The sequence below is a fragment of the Lissotriton helveticus genome, chromosome 1_1 (assembly GCF_964261635.1).
Source record: "Lissotriton helveticus chromosome 1_1, aLisHel1.1, whole genome shotgun sequence".
NCBI lineage: Eukaryota > Metazoa > Chordata > Amphibia > Caudata > Salamandridae > Lissotriton > Lissotriton helveticus.
Window position 1 is genome coordinate 842,016,567 of NC_136057.1, and position 23,610 is coordinate 842,040,176.

At 43.9% G+C, this 23,610-nt stretch overlaps 1 protein-coding gene across 1 annotated transcript in view; it reads left to right on the forward strand.

Moving 5' to 3' along the window:
* STAB2 (stabilin 2) overlaps positions 1 to 23,610 on the forward strand; it is a 944,658-nt gene that overhangs the window by 118,761 nt on the left and 802,287 nt on the right. The window contains exon 4 of the mRNA XM_078674824.1: positions 22,170 to 22,255. Coding sequence (XP_078530950.1) covers positions 22,170 to 22,255 — 86 coding nt within the window. The remainder of the gene's footprint in view (positions 1 to 22,169; positions 22,256 to 23,610) is intronic.

Sequence of the window (23,610 nt, forward strand, 5' to 3'; positions counted from 1 at the left end):
TTGTGCAACCTGGTCAGCGTATCGATTATCAGCCACCACATAGTCATTTCCTGACTGGTGAGCTGCACACTTACTTGACCACGGCTATTTCTTTTGGCAATTGTATTGCTTCCAATAGTTCTTTCAACAAATTTCCCATTTCGGATAGGGGACCCTGAAGAAGTCAGAAATCCGCACTGCATCCAAAGCTGGCCAAAGTCATGCACAGCCCCGCAACCATATTAACTATCAGTAAATATAGTTACTTTCCAATTTTTCTCAATTTTGCATGCTTTTATTAAAGCTATCAATTCAGCTACTTGTGCAAACTTGACTCCCAATAAACAGGATGCTTCAATGATCCCGGATATTTTGCAAACCGCATAAACTGCACTTAGTCCTCCACTGTCAAGTCTTAAGCAAGAACCATCAACAAATGGTCATGGTCTGGCTCTTTCAGAGGCTCTTCCTGTATGTCGGGGCAGGGCTTAGTGCACATTCTGTAACATCGAAGCAATCATGTTCAGCTTCATCTTTCACTTCCATACAGTGTGAATCTGGCAATTAAGTAGCAGGGTTCACCATAATATACCTGTTAACTGTCACAATTTCTGCTCCCAAAATTATTCTTTCATACTTAGTCATCCGACTAGGAGTACGATGCTGTGTTTGAGTTCTTGTTAATAGAATCTCGACTGAATGTGGAACATAAACTTTCACTGGATGTCCCATCACAATTGACTTACTTTGCTCTAAGCTTATATAAGTAGCCACTACTGCTTTTAAGCAGCCCTGTAATGCTGAAGCCACATGATCTAAAGTTGCAGAAAAATATGCAACTGGACGTCGGCTTAATCCATGTCTTTGGGTCAGGACTAAAAGTGCACAACCTTCTCTTTCACAACGGAACAATGCAAATTCTTTTGAATAATCAGGCATGCCTAAAGCTGGGACCTCACATAGACAATTTCTCAATTTTACAAATGCTTCAACACTTTTGTCATCTCAAACTATTGGATCCTTCATTCTTTTCCATGTCATCTGAATCAATGGTTTAGCTAGTAATGACAAACCTACAATCCATTGTTGACAATACCCCACCACTCTGAGAAACATTCTGATTTCTCTTTGTGTCTGTGGTAACTGCATTTGTTCATTATTTTAATTCTATCTTTGTGCACTTTTCTCACTCCTCTTTCTATTTGGTGAACCAAGTATTTGACTCCTGTTCGGCAAAAATTAAATTTTTCTGGGGACACTTTGTGTCCTCCCTCAGCCAAATGATTTAGTAGTGCAATGCAATCAGTAACACAGTCTTCTCTGGATTTCGATGCTACAAGTAAGTCATCGATATATTGCACTAGAACTGAATCTCTGGGCATAACTAACTTCTCTAAACATTTTTTCAGTATTTGATTAAAAATTGAGGGACTTTCTGTTTACCCTTGAGGAACACGGTTCCATGCCAAGATACAATCTTAAAATTTAAACAAAAAAAGATACTGGCTATCTGGATGTAATGGAATTGAGAAAAAGGCTTGGCACAAATCAATTACAGTAAACCAGACTGCGTTTCAAGGGATCTGATAAAGAACCACTGCTGGATTCGGCACCACAGGACAACAAGGCACTACAATTTATTAATTTTTTGCAAATCCTGGACTATTCTGTACTTTCCACTAGGCTTTTTAAGTACTATTATAGGCGAATTACAAGGACTACTCATTATTTCTTTTAAAATGCTGTGTTTAATCATACGGGCAATTTCTGAAGCCCCTCCTGCTTTTAGCTCTGGACTCATTTTGTATTGTCTGGTGTTGGGATAAACTGCACCTTCTTTCGGGGAACAGCGTTTACAACGCAACTTTTACCACGCAGTACCTTTACCATGCAACTTTTACAACGCAAGCGTTACAACGACTTGTGCTGGGGGGCGCTGTAGGATAGGGAATAGTTTAATTTACTATCCAACTCCTTCCCTACTATCCACGGGGACTGGAGTTGGAATAGTAAATTAAACTATTCACTATCCAGCGCCCCCCAACGCAAGTCGTTGTAACGACTTGCGTTGTAAAACTTGCGTGGTAAAGGCATGCGTTGTAAAAGCATGCGTAGTAACGACATACATCCCTTCTTTCACTGTCACTTTCACTGGGTCTACATTTGCCATTAGCCTTATTTCTTTTCCTGTGACATCCCATACCTCTTGATTCACAGTTGTTTTCAGCTCTTCTGGTAAGTCATCAAAGAATACATCTCATCTATTTCTGTGCCTTGTTTAGCTAACATTATTTTGTATACCATATCTTCATCAGGGGTTTGAAGAGCAACACCGTCAGGTGTACAATAAATTGAGCAATTAATTTTGCACAATAAATCTCTGCCTAATAAGTTCACTGGACTATAATCACAGACCGCGAATTAATGCATATCTTTAAAATTTCGAATATGAACCTACATAGGTTCTGTAACTGGGGTTCTAATTTGTTGATTCGATTCTCCAACTACATGGATAGCTTCTCCCGAGAGGGGTAGGTTTGGGATGTCTGCTGTTCCCACAGTAGAACGGGTAGCACCAGAATCCAACAGGAAAGTGATATAATTGCCTTCCACTTTCACATCAATAAATAGGCCTGACTGATCTACCGGCACGGATGCGCCAAGTACGCACTCCTCTGCCCCCCCCACCAGGCACCATCATTGCTCATTCTCACTGTCATTTTTATTCAACAAAAGGTATTGTGAAATCGCAGAATTTTTCTTACCGCTTCCTCCTTGAAATCCGGCGTCCGCACTGTACTTTTGCTGATTCACAAAATTTGGCACAGGGGCAGGTGGCACCTGACACCGCTGAATAACTACCTGCTGTGGCTGATTCATAAGCACCTCATTCTACATCTGTGGATTTACATTTTGGGTTGGGCCATTATTATTCTGAATATTCTTACACTTGCTTTTCCAATGTCCAAGCTTTCCGCACCCATGACAAGGAAGCTTCTTCGTGGAATCCTCTCTACTCATTCATCCTCTTGATTTACCACCACTTGCCACCTGATCACTCTGATTCATCTGACCTTCAGTATGACTATTTAGTTTAAGTTCCTGTTGTTCTGCTAGTTTCACTTGTGCCAACATAATTTTCTCTTTTAACTTGTTATGACTTGCCTCAATATCATCGCCACAATACGTTGTGTTCTTTAAAATGTTTTCTCTGACAACATAACATATGCTGTTGAATCATCTGACTAATTTCTGGCTTCAAATCGTGCACAAACTGATACACAAAATTACCCATATCCTTATCTCCAATGTTCTAAAATCCACTATACTCTTTGAACACCTGCAGCAGTCTTTCATAATATGCATGAACAGACTCATTCGGTTCTTGGGTCATTCTGTCTATTTCTACCCAATCTGTTACTTTAGGAGGAATTTTCCCTTTCAGGAAAGTAATTACTTAATGATATTTCTTCATCACATCATCTGAAGGTGCTCCTGTTTTCGCATCTCTTTGGTACTCTCCACTTGGCCAATCAATTGTGATCTTACATTCTGTCCATAAATCAGCAGGCCCTACTATGTCAAACAGACCATCCAAGTCTTTCAACAAAATCTTCGAAACCTTTACAAACCTTTCAACCTGCTTGTACCATTCAACTGGTTTCTCTCTCAGTTTAGAGAAATCATTTGTAAATGACAAAATATCTCATCGACTCCATTGGACATGAACATATCCACCACCAGGTACCTCCCTCATAGGACACAATCTTTCTACCTTATGTGACTCTCTTAACATATATGCAGTAGATGCTTCTTTCGCCTGTGCTTCCCCCTTCTTCCTTGTCCACCTCGTTCTCCACCTGTCAATGTCTCCCCCCTTTTGCAAAATATTCAACAACTCCTTCACCTGTAACTTCTTTCCAGACACATACATATTTTCTAAATCTTTGTCAGTAAACTCCACTCGATATGGTTTCTGTAGTACCTTTGATCTCCCTATTTCAATCCCCATCTCAGAGGCAAGTTCTGTCAATTTCTCATGAAATAATTTTGCACTCCTGGTTATACGTCTACAAATGAATAACAACTCTTCCTCATTGTAAATATTCAATCTTTCTATTCCCACATTTCCTGCTATCATCCCTTCCAACTCTACTTATAATTTGTAAATGTCCAATATTTTAGGGGTGTACTCTGTTCCCTATTCCCTGTGCGCATCTCTCCAAATCTTCTGGAGTGACTGCTGTTTTACTTTTAGCTCCAGAGGATACCTCCGATCTTCCTTCCTTTGAACTACTAGGTGTAGCTCTTTTTGCGGTTTCACTTACTGAGTCTCTGATCGGTAGATCCATTAATAAAATTACTGAATTGCATTCACTGGCTTGATCATCTATTATCTCAGTTTCTTTTCTGGGGTTACTTAAGGTAGTGGTTACAGCTGGTGGTTTAAAGACATTTTGCTTTGTCTCCATACAATGGAACAACAGGACCTATGGTTACTGGTATTGTCAATGCTTCGGGGTTCAAATTCAATTGACATATTTTCAGTATTAATTCTCTATTTTTATTTAACGCTTCTTTTTCCCTATCTTGAAGTACCCTATTAACTGTTGGGTCATGTACAATTTGTGGAATCAAGGGTGTTCCTAGTACTGGTGCACTTGGGGTGACTCTACTTGATTCTTCTTGGTACAATGGAGGGTTCTTAGTTACAATATCCTCTAGCAACTCATCTTCTGATTCAGCATATCCAATCGGGTTCATGTGTTTCAATTTATCTTTACATTTACTCCCTGTCTGTTCTACAGCCACTAGTACTGGATATAAACCTTCTGATACCATTGCTTTTCTCCATTGCTTCATTTGAACTGCACGTGTCTCTCGCAAATACCTAGGAAAATTACCCATATATCTTCCACTCCAATTTTTCTCTCGTTCATACGACTCAGTCTCCTATGCTTCTAATGCCTCGTACTGTGTTAACCTGGGTCTTGGTTCTAAATCATTCATCTGCAACCTCACATTTTGCAAAATTCTTCCATTAAAAGTACCATACTCAAGAAAAGCTAACACACCTTCATCCTTTGTATATTCCATCCAATTCTCCATCCATACACATGTATGATATCCTCTCTCCATCATCATAAAAGAAGCAGGCATCTTAGGTGGTGGAATAGGAATCCCTTCTCTAGTTAAGACAGGTTTATCTTTCATAAAGAAATTCTTAATTTACTTTAGAAATGACTTTTTTCTCTTCTCTCCATACATACTAGATACTCAATACATGATCAATAATCCACAAATCCTCTAATTTTTCTGTCAGGGCGACTCGCACAAAAATGCAAATGGGAATCAAGAATACAAATTTTCACCAACCAATCTAAAAGCAGCTTTCACTCAATCCTCCACTCAGATAGCGGATCGTGCGTGTGATCTTACCAATGCCACCGCGGCCTTTCTGATGTCATCAGTTCTGCTCCTTACTACTGACCCCTACTTTACAATTCGCGTCAGTCACTCGCCTGCTGTTTCAACCCAACTAGCGTGGTTCTCTGTGACGTCAGTGCAACTCTGGCAACTGACCCTCCCTTCAAAAGGTATTAAGAAAAAGTATTTATTTTACTCTTCCTTTAATTAAATTCCGTTAGTAACACCATTTAAGACATTCGGTGCCTTGTTCCACTAAACAAAGGATAGGTTTTGACTTATTCTGGAGACTCAGAATTGCTCCTCTTAGACTGCGAGTAAAACCTTCCATTTACCCTTCATTCAAGCTCAAGAGAACTTGTTACTCCTTCAGTATTACCCTTTCTAGGTGATATAAGATCAAAGTTTCATCAACTAACCTTTTCACTTTCACCCACACTCAACTTTTATACAAAATACTCCCTAGTTTAACACTGTCAGCCCAGCGTACCTTCTCAGGGCTATTCCAAGAGACTAGTAACCTCACTGCAGTGTGGCTTCTATCACCACTCGCTATTCTTTTTTCTCCCGGGGAATTTTTCCGGACAACATAAAAAGGGACACTAACTCTTTTTGTTAAACATAAACCAATAATCAAACATCTATATTTATCACCAAACTAGTCAATATTAACCATAGCTCTGCTACCAGAAAACTGATCCAGCGGCTCACCGGCAACAGGTACTCCAATACCATATACTCACCTGGGCCCATAAACACACACACTCACACAACCTGGCAGTAAACTGCTGGAGTCAATTGTTTGTGATGTTCTACCATTACAAGATTAGTCACCTCTTATTCTCAATTAATCTTTCACTGATCAAAAAGTTCTTTTCTCTGGTGAATGGACCATTATTTGAACTAGTTGATGGTGAAGTGAAATAACCACAGACTCTGGCAAGTTTTAAAATCTTTATCTAAATGAATTTCATGTGAACCACTTACAAAGCACAGTACAGTCTCCTTCACTCAAAGGAAGGAAGGTTCAACTAATCAGTCATCAAACACATACTTCATAGAATTGCAATGACTTATGCTTAGAAAGGAGAGGATAGAGAGAAAAAGAACATCTGCACATTCACAGAAAGGATATTTACCTAGGATGGTGTGAAAACCAGCCCTCTGGCAAAGGAGCTGGGAAGGGTACCCCGGGAAAGATCAGGTGACAAAGGCTTCAGGACAGGAATCAGGACAGGATAGATGACCTCTCTACCACCGACGCTTGCTTAGCACCCCTCTCTGGCACCCTCTTCCTCCTCCAGATTCTTCCGTGATCATCTTCTAAGTAAATTCATGTAAAATAAAGTGGCTCTGCATTCGATTCTTCTTCAGCATCTCTCGTCACTTCGACAGCATCCCGAGCTCTGCAGCATTCAGCAAATCTCTCACTATGGTTCACTCGGGCAGCATCCCGGTCTCATGCTCTCTAACTAGCTAAAGCTACCTCAATTATACCCTACAATATTTATGTACCACCCATTAATGTTTCAATATCATGAAACTACTAACACTGATTGGACAGGCAAGGGGGGATGATCACACCATGTTTATTTTTCAATTTAGTCTTTCAGTCCAGTGTTAAAAGATCCTGCCCCTTAATTTATATTCATAAAACTTTATTCCCACCCGTTTTCACATCATTTTAGAAACAAATTCATAATTTCCCATGTATTTCTATTCTTCCAGAAGACTTCGGTACTGGTTCCCAGGGTATGTATGTCTTTTGTCCTTGAACTGCGTTCAAGAGTCACATCACTTCTTCTGCCTCAGTCACACAACACATGTATGTAGGTCAGGTTGTTAACAGACTCTGGATTAGGACAAGAGGCCTAAACGCATACTAATAAGAACTTCAGAAAGACAAATATTAATTTACAAATAAAATGGTTTCACTGTATACCACCTATCGCTACTCTAATCCCATTCATTTATTAATGTTTTCCCCGCATTAGCATTAGTAAAATAGCTCATGTTAGTTTCAGCAAAGCAGATGCCCAGCATGTGAGTTCTCATCAAGCGCAAGAAATTCCCTCCAAGCGACAGCTCATCATACTACGTAGATGCAGCGGACGCATGCGCAATAAAGATTTCCCGTTAGCAGCCACTTAGAATTTCGCTCAAGTTACTTATTAGTAATACACAAGCTTCTCTATCTTTTATGTTCAATGTTGTGCATATTAATTTACACAATACGTGGTTAATACAATTATGAAAGTAAATGAGAGGATTGCTTCCGAGCAAGTCTCTTTTCTACGAGTCCTTGCTCCATTAATCCCCTGTCTGATGGCATTTTTGAGCCATCACAAAATCAAAGGAATGTGAATGAGCGCACTACCATGTTGTAGGTGTGGTTGTATAGCTGTGTCGTGCTCCAGGGATCACTCTCTGAGCTGGAGTGTAATTAAACGTGAATCAAGGTGCATCCCTATGTAAGTAGGGTATGTCCCCAGGCGACAGACTGATGGTCCTTACTAAGTTGAAGTAACCTTTATGGTGAAGAAAGGATATCATTTGAATAGAACTGTGATGTAACAGTTTCAATAAATAACAGTTTCAACATTGATGAAGTATTTTCACATTAATATCAACGATCCATCACAAAATCACTCATCCCAACCAGATGCCAACTTTAGCATTTCTCATTTTCTTTCCCTTTTTTCTTTTTGTTCTCATCTTTACTCTTCAAATCTTTCATTCTATCATATAATTTTCCCTTCATTTCTTCTAACTGTATCTCTTCATATTTTCTTTTTGTTCCCTTTCCATTTATTTCATATTGTCTTCTTCTCAATATATTTGTGCAACATTTACACCATATTACTATTGTTAAAACTATTATTGGTATACCAACTAATGGAAGAACTACTTGACCTAAGAAACTTTTTCCTAGATTGGAAAACCAAGTCCCTATTGAGGAAATACTCTTTGTTAGTCTCTGCATTGATGCAGCTGACGTATGCGCAATAACATTTTCCCGTTAGCAGCCATTTTAGAATTTCGTTCGAGTTACTTATTAGTAATACACGTAGGCAAGTTTCCCTGTCTTTTATGTTCAATGTTGGGCATGCTAATTTACACAGTACATAGTAAATACAATATTAGAAGTTAAATGAGAGGATTGCTTCAGAGCAAGTCTCTTTTCTACGAGTCCTTGCTCCATCAAGGTAAGTAAAAAAAAATGCTTTTAACCGTATATTATGTGCATAATTACGGGGAGAATGATTTTGTGTGACAGAGACAGTATGTGAATGCGTGCACTTATTTCTTTGTGTGAGACTGAAACTGAATGAGAGTCATTGGCTAGTAGTGACTGAGAATGAGGAAGCTTGGCTGTCAGTAAGCAAGAATGAAATAGAGTGATTGTAAGAGTTGACTGCAATTGAGTGAAGTAGGGGTTAGACCTGGCTTTTTCATCGGTTTTATCCCCAGACATTTTGCTTTTTGGCCTCCTGTTTTTAACCCTGTTTCCATTGGTTTTAGGCCTCTGGATACTTAAGCCCCCCATATCATTTCTAAAGTGCATATGATCTCTGTGTAAATTGTTAGTATGGATTGGTGTTACTATAATTGGCTTGTTTGACCTATTCCGAAGACCCTAGTACCGTGCACTATGTGTACCCAGGGCCTGTCAGCCTAATGCTGCTAGTTGGCCTGCAGCACTGATTGTACCACGCACACAAGCAGCCTTTCAAATGGGTCCCAGACCGCAGTGTCTGAGTGCAATTTTTAATGCCATGTCGACCTGGCAAGCGCACCCACTTGCCAAGCTCTGACCTTCCTTTTTTTATTACATGTGATCCCCCCCAAGGATGGGCCCAAGGTACCTCTGTCTCAGGGGCACAAATACTTCACTCTCAGCTTCCCTGAACTTCCGTTCTGGGTGTACTGACCAGCCAAGAGGTGCCTGATGCAGCATTGGTCCTCTGGAGGGTGTTTCTTCTGCTGGAAGGTGGAAAAGAGACACAACAAAAAGAAGCGCAGCGCATCTGCATCCATTTCCACGCATTCCCGCTGTGCCACTGTGCCGCTGAAGAAACCAAAGCAGCGTCTGCCCGTGGCTGGAGAAATTGCCATATGCTGAATCTTGTGCACTGACCTCCGAAGTACGCAATCACCAAATCCGATGCAGGCCTTGTTGCGCAGTTGCAAGAACCAACTCATCCTGGGACCGTGTCTGGAGAGATCCACGCAGCACCGTTGCTGCCGGATCGAGAACTGACGCATCCCTGTTCCCCACGCATCGCACCGGGTCGCCAAGTCTACAAAAATGTCGGGCCGCAGTAAGAAACTGACTCATCACCTCCCCTTTAGTAAGGAACCAACGCATCACCTTCTCCGCCTGGCAGTAAGGAACTGACGTGTCAACTCCCCTGCGGCTGTTTTTGTTTATATTCATCACGCATCCAATGTACTTTGTGTTGAAAGTGTTTCATCTATGGTTTGCTATGGACAAAACTGATTTTACTTTCCAAGAATCACATTTTGATTATTGTATGTTGGATTCTGTCATTTTGCTCTTGTTTGGTTTAAATAAGGACTGCTTATTTTTCTAATCTGGTGTAGGGTCCATTTTTCTGTTTTCACTGTATTATGTGTGCACAAATGCTTTACACACTGCCTCTGAGATAAGCCTCTTTGCTTGTACCAAGCTACCAAGGGGGTGAGCAGGGGCTATTTTAGAAGTGTACCCCCTTTACACTGACTAGGAAGAAGGGTCCCTACTTGGTCAGTGGTGCAAACCATTGCCTTCTAGAGACCCCCATGTCTAACACTGGTGATCACCTGTGAGGATTAGGACTTGAATTTGTGGCTTACATACAGAGATGGGTGTACACTAATAGTATAGTGCAGACCAGTACATAACCGCAAACAATTGTTCCCTGTTTCCCTTTGGAATTTGGTTGTTGGAATTCTGGTTAGTTGTTGCAACTGTGGAACTTTGTCTAAATGGAAATCAACTGTTGGCACCTTCAAATCTACAAGATGAGGGAACTTAATGTCTTTTGCAAGGAGAGCGGGGGCTATCTGTGAATAGGAGATCCACAAGGCAGGCTCTTGAGTCAGCCCTGCAGAGCTATGAGGTGCCACGTTAAGAAGAAACATTATCAGATTACTCTGAGGAGTAATCTGAGTGGGGAGCTCCCCAACCAGAATACCAAGAGGGCAGTGGTCCTGAGGAGAAAACATTATGGGAAAGATTGGCTCTTGAGGAGAGGAATCAGATTGTACCCTTGACCGGAGGCTGAGGCAGCTAGATTGGGAGTGCATGGAGATAGAATAAGCATCAGCTGAAAAAGATATGTGTGTAGCTCAGGACGTGAGCTTGGCTGGGCTGGAGGTGGAGTCCAGCCTAGATAATGGCAGCAAAACGTGTTATTTTGTGCTGAGGGAGAAGTACGCACACCCAGAGATGTGGTGCCTGACTTGAAGGAGGGTGTTAACATACACCAGGGGATTCAGGTTTATGAGATGGCTTCAGTGGTGCGCAGTGTCCCTGAGTTGGATTGGGGAACTGGCACAGGGGATCGTCCTATTGGTAGGAGGGACACTCTACTGACTCTATATGAGAGGTACAGGGAGAAGGATTCCCCCATGGTAGAAGTCTTGGTATGTGAGTATGGAGACCACCCAGAAGAGTGTGGGTTGAGTGACAGGGACGGTCAGACGTTGTCTTGCCAGTATCAAAAGAGTAATGTGGGGTACTTGTGCGGGGCACTGAATGGTGAAGCAAAGAGTAGCTTGGTTAACACCTTTGTGGGGCTGTAAGATTCAATTCTTGGAGAGCATATTTTAAGTCCCTGTTTTCCAGAGCTATGCCATCCTCTGGTGCAGCTTAAGTTCTCTGACCACAGAGAGCTAGCACTCGAGGCAGACCTTTTGGTGGATTCTAGAGGGTCTGAAGAAGCACCTTTGGGGTTATCCGGAAGGAGGTGAATCAGGTTTCCCCAACCAACTGAGGTAGAGGAGTGTTGCGGAAACCCAGATTGGTCCCAGAGTAGTGGGAGGGGTGTAGGGCCCCATGTCCTGTCTCAGAGGAGAATGAGTGGGCTGTGTTCAGAGGTGCCCCAAACCCAGTTTAAAGGCCTGGTTGGTTACATGAGGGAACACCACGAGGGGGACCTGGGTCTGTAACGGGAGAGCATCCCCTGAGGGGGATCCCAAGGTATCTGGTGAGCTGGGGGGCCGGGGAAGGCTACTGTAACAAGCATCCCACCAGTTCTGGTGTCTGGCAGCACCTCTCTATCTGGAGGGTGCATGAGTCCAGAGAGGGGGGTGGGGGGGACATAGTCCCCGGTGGAAGGACCAGTGGGTCAGGGGTTGCCGGCTCTGAGGTCAGAGCATCCCATGGAGTGACCCTGGTGAGGACCCTTCTGGCCTGGGGTCTTCATGCTCTGTCAGGTGGACAGGAGACTGGAGAGCTGAGCCAGGCAAACTCTTGCACAACTCCTGAGGACTGCGTTCCTTTGGGGGGGAGGGAGTTGGTGTACTCCCACAGAAGTCCTGGGATGTCTAGGCACATGTCCAGCCTAATGGTGCAGACCAGGTTTAGGCTGTTCCCCCTGACATGGAGGAAGGGGTGACTGCTAACAGTGCCCCTAACGGTTTGTCTTTTGTGGGCCCTGCTCCAGGTGGGAGGGTGCAGAGCCCCAGTATGGGAGGCAGGGAGAAGGCAGCCGCACCCCTGACCCCTAACCAGCCTAAGGGTACAGACCCTAGTCTTGGCTACCAGTTGCAGGATAGCACACCTGAACTAGTGGGAGAATGTTCTCCTGTCCAGCCACCGGGTACAGATGCTTGGCCAGTGGGCCAGTGTCAGGATGGCAGGAGAGAGAGTGGACAATGGGTGCCTTGCACCGGGGGCTACCACTCCCACTCTCTAACACCACAGAGGTTAGAGAGCCCTGCGAGGCATGAGGCCTGGCTCTCGTCACTGACAGCTGTCAGTGGCCACTGTGGCTTCCTGCCCTGGTGGACAGAGTTGCTTCTGGGGAGTAACGGAGTAACGGGAGTCGCACCCCAGGGGTGGACTGGGCCACACCACTGTGTTGGTCATGTGGGTGCTGTCTGCCTACTGGGACTCATCTGTGGGCAAAGTGAGCTTAGGTGCTGCACAGATGGTTTCCTCAGGTGAGGAGAAGGGTTCCCCATGGGTTACCTTAGCGGGCCCCACAGAGTATTGACAGAGGGGTCTAACTGTGTTCAGCAAGGCGTAGAACCAGAACATGCCCCTGCTGTTGTGGGCCAGGTTTAAGTTCTATCGCCCCAAGCAGGGAAGTCCATCAAGGGATGGATTAGTCTACCCTGGCTTTAAGCTGGAAGGGGGTTGTGTTAGACTTGGCTTTTTCAGTGGGTTTATCCCCAGACTTTTTGCTTTTTAGCATCCTGTTTTTTACCCTGTTTGTGTTTGTTAGAGGACTATGGGCCCTATACCACTGCTGATTAGTGCTAAAGTGCATTTGCTCTCTGTGTAAATTGTTAGTATGGATTGATGTTTCTATAATTGGCTTGTTTGACTTACTACTAAGCCCCTATTACCGTGCACTGTTTGTGTCCAGGGCCTGTAAGCCAAATGCTGCTAGTTGGCCTGCAGTATTGATTCTGCAACCCACACAAGCAGCCTTTCAAAGGGGTCTCAGACCTGCCAACACAGTGTATGCACACAGTCTTTACTGCCATGTTGACCTGGCAAGGTGCACCCATTTGCCAGGCCCTAACCTTCCCTTTTTTTACATGTGAGTCACTCCTAAGGCAGGCCCAAGGTATCCCTGTAGGCAGGGTGCAGTGTATGTGAAAGTGAAAGGTAGGACATGTCCTTGTATGTGTGACATGTCTTGACAGTGAAATACAAGGTATTTAGTTTTTCACTATTGAAAGGCTCTCTGTTCCATAGCATAAAATGGGAGTTTATTTATAACATCTTTTAAGCATTACTTCCATTTGGGACAAGACGGAAAGATTGAGTTTCGTATGCCTGAACTCAGAATATAAAAATGCATCTATTAGTAATGAAGATTTTTATATTGTGTGTTTGAAAATGCCACTTTTAGAAAGTGGTTATTTTCTTGCTTCCACAAACCACAGAAGTAGGGACTGGGAGCGGAAAGAAAAAAAATCCAATCTCCATGCTCCCTAGAACACATGTGTACCACTCTCATGGGTAGCTGTTCCTAAAGGAGATTCTAGCCCAATTGGGCAGGGAACAGGGTGAAAATCGGTGGGGAGAGAAAAATAGAGGGATAGAAGTTTCATTTGTCTCAGAATTCTTCCAAATAGGGAAATTCCCCCTGACTTATGCATCCATCCCGAGACAAACAAAACTTCTATCCCTCTCTTTTTCAATTTTCTTGCTTAGCCATCCTGTGTGCCTCTGCTTGTTTGTGGATTAACTGTCTGGCTTTGGAGTGACAGGGCCTGGGGATGTGCATTCTCCCAAACAGCCACTGGGGAGGTTGATGTGTGTCCTGCCTTTCCTGAATGAGTCAGGGCTGGCTGAATAGACCTGGGCTGCATTTAGAGGAGTGGGAGGAGATTTCCTTGCACCCGAATGGGCCTGGTCTGCCTTACACAATGCTGTCTCCGCCTCCTGTCGAAATACGGTTGTGTGCTGTCTGTGGGTTGGCCTGCAGTGGCTGTTTCTGCCAAGGAGAAGATAAAGACTTTGTTGTGTACTGTGTATCCTGCTTGAAGAAGATCTTCAAGGGCTTGAAGTAGAGTTTGCCTCCTATTCTGAAGTCTCAGGGACACAATGACTTCACTTCCAGCTCCTATAAACATCCTTTCTGGGAGTTCTGACCTGCCAAGAGGTGCCTGTTGCTGTGTCGGGCCTCTGGAGGTTGTTCCTGCTGATGGGAGCTGGAAAAGAAACGCAACCAAGAGAAGCGCTACACATCCCCACCTGTTTATAACGCATTGTAACTGAAGAAACGGACGCAACACCTGCCCATGGCTGGAGAAATCACTGCGCATTGAATCCTGTGCTCCTAAGTCCGGAATCACCGCACCGATTCCGACGCAGGCCCTGCTGTGCGGCTGCAAGAACCAACGCGTCGTGGGACCGCGGCTAGAGCAGTGGCATAACGAAACTTGAATGAGCCCCCAGGAGGGTACATGGAGGGGCCCCCTCTAGACTCAATTTGGAGCTCTCTGGGCGAAGTGTGGTGCTTAGGGGGCCCCCGCACCGTGGGGGCTGCGGGGGCCTGTGTTACGCCTCTGGGCTCGAGAGACCAAAGTATTGCTGTTGCCGCTGCTTCGAGAACCTATACCCAATCATCGCACCAAGGCGCCAAGTCTACAAGAACGCCGGAGCCACAGTAAGAAACCAACGCATCACCTCCCCGCACAGTAAGAAACCGACGCATCACCTCCCCTTCAGTAAGGAACCGACGCATCACCTCCCCTGCGTGGCAGTAAGGAACCGAAGGATCACCTCCCCTAGAGTGAGGGACCAATGCATCACCTTCCCTGGGCGTAAGGAGCCGACGACTTACCTTCCCTGTGGCTGTTTTTATTTATGATTGTGACACATCCAAGATACTTTGTGTTGAAAGTGTTGCATCTATAATTTGCTGTGGACAGAACTGTTTTTACCTTTTAAGAATCACATTTCGATCATTGTATTTTGGATGTTTGTCGTTTTGGTCTTGTTTGGTTCAGATAAAGATTACTTATTTTTCGAAACTGGAGTGGTGTCCATTTGTAGTGTTTTCACTGTATTACTGTATTAATGCCCACATGCTTTACACACTGCCTCTGAGGTAAGCCTGTGTCATGCTACCAAAAGAGTGAGCAGAGGTTATTTTAGAAGTGTATCCCCCTTTTCCTGACTAGGAAGAAGGGTCCCTACTTGAACAATAGTGCAAACCATTGCAAACCAGAGACCTCCATTTCTAACAGTGGGTAAATAAGAATGAATCAGGTAGAATGAGTGTGAGGTAGTGTTATTGAGTGTGAGTGTTAGAGTGAGAGTGTGAGTTAAAATGAGTGAGCGTGACAGTGGGTGAGTGTAATTTTGTGTGGGAATGAGAGAACAAGTGAGAGTGAGTAAGTGCATGGGACTATGAGGGAGTGAGAAAGCATGAATAAATGAGTGAAGGAATTAATGAGTAAGAGTGAATTGAGAAAAGGAGAGTGAGAGCAATTGTGAGTAAGTATGAATGGGTCAGAGTAAGAATGAGTGCTAGTGTAAATAAATGAGAACAAGAGAGTGCTAATGAGTGAATGAGAATGAGTGTGAGTGTAATGTATGAGAATGTGAGTGTTTTGTGAGTCTTCCATTGGCCATGGCATACTGAAGGTAATTCTTAGCTTATAGACCCACCTACGGCAATATACTGGCACAAACATAATGGAGACAATTCTTACCATGGCAGACACATCTGAGAAAATACTGACATTGACATACTGGGGACATTTTTGGTATAATCGGCATCCATTGTGCAGCTTAGGTACTAATAAACAAGTACAGTTTTTAGCAACTAGGGAACCCTTGGAAAAATGCTTGCACTGACATCCCAGAAAAAATTCATGTCACTGGGGGGCATCTGTGGCAAAACATTGGTAGCACATTGAAGGAAATTCTCGCCTTAATGGAAGACAACCATGGTTTAAGGGTGGAGGAGCAACAATGTCAAATTGCTGACTCTGACATAATAAAGTACATTTTAAAGATGGACTGCAGTAATAGCAAAATTCTGGCCATGGCATGTTGTATGTAATTTTGGGCATTTTTTTGCGGCATGCATGCATGCATATGAGGGGGCACCCATGGCAAAACTATGGACCTGGCTCAATCGAGGTAATTTTGGATAGATAGTGGCCTGATACCACATTTAAAAGAAAATGAGGCCAACCCTGGAGAACATGAGGTTTTCTACCTTGGCACACCTGAAAAGGACTTGAATATTTAATGAATGCCTTTAAGAGCCTATGTTTTAGGAAATTTGCGACAAAATTGTGCTTTAAAATGTACTATTTGACCCATTTTCTACAACAAAGCCTACCTGACGAGCAGCTGTCTGATTTGCTAAAGACAGCTTTGGGACATTCAGAAAGCTTAAGTAAGAATGCATTTCACTTGTTGCTTTCCATTGGCTTTGTGGCTTTATTTGCTTTATCAGCTTGAGTTTATCCCTTCCATGGAGCATATCCTGTTTACAAGGCACCCATGTATTCTTCCACCAGTGCTCCTTCCTGTCCTTTAAGTTTTGTTCTTATCTTGCCTAATTTGCAGTGCATTCAGAGGCAGAGGTAAAATGTCTGGCTCTGTCTTTTGTGGGAGGATGGTGTTTACTTTTCTTTCGCTGACTCCAAAGTGAAAGGATTTATCTGAGAATCATGCTGGGTACAAGGGGGATGTGCTGGATCAAGGCTGTAAAGATGTTATGTTTTTCTAGCACACAACCAAATTTTAATGTTTGTAAATTTAAATTAGGGAAGCACAAATTAAGCACATGTTTTTGGTAGTTCTAAAGTGCGGTGGAAACAAATATTTAAATACTATCAAAACAAATCATTACACTAGGTGATGACTTTTCCACACATTATCATTTGTGCACTGCATACTTTTATCAGTTAAACTGTATGTCTGTGCAAATCTAATGGTCATTTCAATGAAAATGTGTTCTCCGTATTCTACCACACCAAGCATACTCCACTTTACACCACTACACTTTACTGTGCACCACTTCACAACACTGCACTGTACTCTGCACCACTCTACTGTACTCCACTGCACTCCACTCGGCGTCACTGCACTGTACTCTGCACCACTCTACTCTATGCCACTACACTCTGTACCTCTCTACCCTATATCACTCTACTCTATGCCAATGCAGTCTGCATCTCTGCACCACTGCACTCTATGCAATGCACTCTATGCCAATGCACCCTACACCACTTTGTTCAGTCAGTGCACTCTACACCACTATACTCTACTCTGCAACACTCTACACAACTGCACTATAAGCCACTCTACTCTACACCATTACTCTATGTCACTGCACTTCATGCCACTCTACTCTACTCTGCACCACTCTACTCTGTATCACTCCTCCCTGTGCTCTTACATTCTATGCTAATGCACTCTACACCACTCTACTATACTCCACTCCACTCTACAACACTCTACTTTGCAAAACTACACTCTACACCACTGACCTCGATGCCACTCTACTGTGCACCGCTGCTCTCAATGCCATATGCCACTCTACACCACTGCACTCTACCCTACACCATTCCACTCTACCCTGCACCACTCCACTCTACACCACTTCACTTTACATTGTAACAATATCCTATCAACCACTTCACTCTACGACTCTATGCCAACTTCACTCTATGCCACTACAATCTATGATGCACCACTCAACTCTACGCCACTGCAATCTACACTGTGCCACTCCACTATATGCCATTCTACTTTGCACCACTCTACTCCATTGCACGCTTCGCCTCTCTACTCTAAAAGACTTCACTTTACAACACTGCACTTTATTCTAATGCACTCTACCCCACTTTATTCAAAACCAATGCACTTTATGTACTGCACTTTACACCAATCTACTCTGCACCACTGCACTCCACACCGCTCTACTTAGCAACACTCTACTGTACTCCACTACACTCTATGCAACTCTACTTTGCACCATTGCCCTCTATGCTACTGAACTCAAAGCCGCAACTCTCCAATCTGCACCTCTTTCCTCTAAGCCACTCTACTGCACTCTACATCATTACACTCTACGCCACGCTACTCTGCATCACTCCACAGCATGCCACCACACTCTACACCTCTGAACTCTGCTCCACTCTAACTGACACTGCGCTCTCTGCCACTCCACTCTGAACCACTACAATCTATGTTACTCCATATCAACCATCCTCTGCACCACTGGACTCCATGCAACTGCACAGTTTACCACTTTAATCAAAATGAATGCACTCTATTGCACAGCACTCTACACCAATCTACTCTGCACAACTGTACTCTAGACCACTATACTCTGCTCTAGGTCAGTCTAGTCTACTCTTCCCCACTGTGCTCTATGCTAATACATTCTAAGCTAATACATTCTGCGCGACTCTACTCTACATCCCTCCACTACACGACACTCTACTCTGTACCACTCTACTCTGTGCCATTGCATTCTAAGCTAATGCACTCTATGCCACTTTACTTTACTCTACTCCACTCCACTCTACAACACTCTGCTTTGCAACACTACACTCTACACCACTGAACTCTATGCCATTCTACTCTGCACCACTGCTCTCTATGCCATTTGCCACTCCACACCACTGCACTCTACCCTACACCATTCCTCTCTACCCTGCACCACTCCACTCTACACCACTTCACTCTACTTTGAAACAATATCCTTTCACCACTTCACTCTACGACTCTATGCCAACTTCGCTCTAAGCCACTACAATCTATGATGCACCCCTCAACTCTACGCCACTGCAATCTACACTGCGCCACTCAACTATATGCCATTTTACTTTGCACCACTCTACACCATTGCACTCTTCGCCTCTCTACTCTAAAAGACTTCCCTTTTACAACACTGTACTTTACTCCAATGCCCTCTACAATACACGTTATGTACTGCACTTTACACCAATCTACACCGCTCTACTTAGCAACACTCTACTGTACTCGACTACACTCTATGCTACTCTACTTTGCACCACTGCCCTCTATGCTACTGCACTCAAAGCCACAACCCTCCACTCTGCACCTCTTTCCTCTAAGCCACTCTACTACACTCTACATCATTACACTCTACGCCACTCTACTCTGCATGACTTCACTGCATGCCACCACGCTCTACACCTCTGAACTCTAACTGCCACTCCACTCTGGCCCACTACAATCTATGTTACTCCATATCAACTATCCTCTGCACCACTGGACTCCACGCAACTGCACAGTTTACCACTTTAATCAAAATGAATGCACTCTACCTGCACAACTGCACTCTACACCACTATACTCTACTCTACACTACTGAACTCTATGTCAGTTTAGTCTACTCTTCCCCACTGTGCTTTATGCTAATACATTCTAAGCCACTCTACTCTACATCCCTGCACTACACAACACTCTACTCTGCAATACTGCACTCTGTCACTAAACTGTATGCCATCTACTCTGCACCACTGCACTTTAATCTGCACCATTCAACTCTAAGCCACTCTACTGTACTCTACACCAATGCACTCTTCACTACTACACTCTATACTCCTGCACTATATGCCAAATCACTCTATGTCAATCTAACCTACTCTGCTCCACTACAGTTTATGCCACTGCCATCTACCCTGCACCACTCAACTCTGCAACACTCCATGCCACTTCACTTTACCGCAAAACAATCTATTCTACGCCACTGCACTCTATTCCACTCTAGTCCACTCTGTGCTGCTCTACTCTGCACCACTCCACTCTGTGCCACTCCACTCTATGCCACTCCATTCTAAGCCACTCCATTCTAAGCCACTCCACACTACACCACTTCACACTATGCCACTTCACACTACCCCACTTCACACTACGCCACTTCACACTACGCCACTCCACTCCACACTACTCCACTCCATACTATGCCACTGCATTGTACGCTGCGCCACTCACCTCTATGCCAGTCTACATCACTGCACTTTACATCACTGCACTCTAGGTCACTGCACTTACACCCCTTTGCTCAAAGCCAATGCACTTTGAGCCACTGCAATCTATGCCAGTCTACTCTTCACCACTGCACTCTAGGCCACTATACTCTACTCTGCAACACTCCATGCCACTGCACTTAATGCCACTTTACTTTATGCCACTGTACGAAACTCCACTCTAGGACGCTTCGTTCCACAATACTCCACTCTGACACACTACACCATTAAAATCTACCTCAGTCTGACACTTTACTATCCTCCACTCGTACACCTCTCCACTCTATGGCGCTCCACTCTATGCCGCTCCACTCTATGCCGCCCCACTATATGCAGCTCCATTTCACGCTTCCCTACTCTACATCCCTCCACTCTACTCCCTTTCACTCCACTCTGCACTACTCCACTCTGACACTTTACGGTAGGCCACTTAACTCTACGCTATTCCACTCCACTCCATTCCATTCTAATACTTTACTCCACTCTATGTCACTCTACGACACTTTACGCCACTCTGCGCCCCTCTACTCTACGCCCCTCCACTCCATGCTCCTCCACTCTATGCCCCTCCACTCTATGCCCCTCCACTCTACGCCCCTCCACTCTACACCCCTCCAGTCTATGCCCCTCCAGTCTACGCTCCTCCGCTCTACACCCCTCCACTCTACGACACTTTACTCCACCATATGCCACTTTACGACACTCTACTCCACTACTCCAGTCTATGAAACTATACGCAACTCCCACTATGCCACTCCACACCACTATATCCCACTGTACTCTGGCACTCTTCTCCACTCTATGCTATTACACTGAACAACACTCTAAAGGCTTCTCCTCCACTTTATGTCATTCCATTCTGCTATACTACACCACTCTATGATACTCTATGACAATGTACTCCGCTCCATATCACCCTACTCTATGACACTCTAATCCACTCAGTGCAACTCCCTCTACGCCACTCCACATTACTTTACTCCACTTAATGCCACTCCAGTCTACACTACTCCACCTTACAACACTATGCTACTCAACTCTATAACACTGAGCCACTCCACTCTACTCCATTCTATGCTGTTCTACTCTACATCACAATTCTCCCTTCACAACACTTCACAATGCTCTATGCCATTCCATTATACGCCACTCCATAACACTCTACTTCACTCCACAACAATCCACTCCACTCTAGGCCACTCTTCAACACTTTAGGCCACAATGCCACACCACTGTCTTTCAAGCCACTCTCCTTTATGCCAGTCACTGTTAGCCATGCTGAACAGAGTCAACGCTGATGTATTACCAGGCTGAAACACATTGGCAAAGCCAATAGCTCTTGCATAGGTGAGACTTGTTGGCTTTACTAATATTTGTTCTTGAAAGTATCTAGGGGCAGGGACCCAAACATTCCAGGAATCTCTCTAGAAGAGGCCTGGCTCACTCACTGGGGAAGTGTGGCTCAACGGTTAGAGCGCCAGACCCTGATGCAGAGGTCTGGCCTGGGACCAGGGTTCAATTCCCGCCTCGGCGGGTCTTGGGCTCAATTTCCTCGGACCTGATATTTCTCGCCTCGTGCCTATTCTAATCATGGGTCCCACTCTGCAACTCTGGGCAATAGCTTGCTTAATCTCCACAACGGCCCTAACAGCGCTAGGATGCCTGGCTTCACCTTGGGGGTGCCCAGGAGTGGGCACTTCACAGGGAAAAACCAGGAAGGGTTCCACAGTGGTATGCGTACAAGCGCCTTGAGACCCCTTTGGGGGTGATACGTGCATTATACAAGTACTAATACGTTTGTTTGTTTGCTAAGATTATATTCCTGTGGTTAAGGTAATGTGACATCACTTCTTGGGAAGAGTTGGGGGATCATAAGTTATATAGTGTCACTTTCTGCGACATCATTAAGGTCAATGTGTGTGTAGTGCCACTTCTGCTATGTCCAGGGTTTTGCTGGATCAGCTGTGTGTAACTGCACCATCTTTGTCAATATAAATTGTATACATGTTAATAAAGTTGACATTTGTTTGTCACATGCTTAAATTTGACAGCATGCCCAGGTGGAGCAGCAAGCCCTTGCAGCAACCGAGGATCCTGCTCTGATGGGGCAGAAGGCAATGGAACATGCACCTGTCAAGTATGTAATGTGATTAGCCAACTTAATTCATGTTTAGGTACAGAGAACCTATCTTTAGTGAAAATAGTGCTTGATATTATATGAAGATAAGGGTCTACTTTGAAGCACTGTTTACTTGTGAATGTCTGTCTGAAGCATTGACAAACTAGCTATTCTTCATAGGAATGCAAGAGCATCAGAAGCAGGTTATGATCTTTCACTCCACTTACTAATAATTTATAGTTGGGTACAAGCTTTGATCATACATGCCTGCCCTCCACTGCCAAATAACTAGCTATTCTTCATAGGAATGCAAGAGCATCAGAAGCAGGTTATGATCTTTCACTCCACTTACTAATAATTTATAGTTGGGTACAAGCTTTGATCATACATGCCTGCCCTCCACTGCCAAATAAGCAGGTCCACATAGAGGTAGTTTTAGGCATAATGGAAACCTCACGGAAACAAACATACTATTTGACATTGATCTTGTTTCTTTGAACTGTGGATCAGAAGCAAAATCGAGCAGAAGCCAAGCCAACGAACAACCCCTTCAAATCAGCCTGCTGCATCTTGAAAGATATCCCAGCCAGACCACTTCATTTCTATGTACCATATGAAGGAGATGTCAGCCGTGACCTCTTAAACTATAGGTCCAGCCGAGACTCTGGAAACCTTCAGCTGCTCCCCTTCTCACCCTGGATGGCCTTTGGCCCAAGATATCAGGTTGTGACTAGCAGCCAACACCACAAGCAGCTAGCAGCTACATCAGAGTTAGCTAAATAAACCTAAAACTCATGATGTCACTTCTCACCACCTAACACTCACTGAGATATCCTCAAACATTTAACAAAGAAACGTTTATATATTTATATAAACATTGTACAAGTCTGAAATACATTAATCTAACATTTAAAGCAGGATTGCTCAATGGCCAAGAGTCAGCAAAACTGCTAAACTAAATAAAGATTGCCTAGCTTTTTTTCAACTATCTAAATTTATGAGCTTTGTTGGGTGGGTGGAGATGTTGTGAAATGTAATGCTGAATCTAAATGAAGCGGACCTACATCACACAGGAACCAGTACATTGACACATACCACTATAAAAGAATAGTAAGTGCTCCTCATATTTGTATGCCATAATGCATGAATGACATTGTTTGGACTTACCAACACATGAAGACCAGTTATATGTAAACTTAGCTAGTGGTAAAACACTATAGTTGAACTTCAAATACACGGATCCTAACAATGGTGGAATAATATGGTTCCTCAGTCTTAAAAATAGTTTTGTGGTGCATAAATGCTTGGGTTAAAGTGCCTAATGCATTGGTGGATTCTTTCTTCTCCATTAATGATTCCCATTATCTAACCTA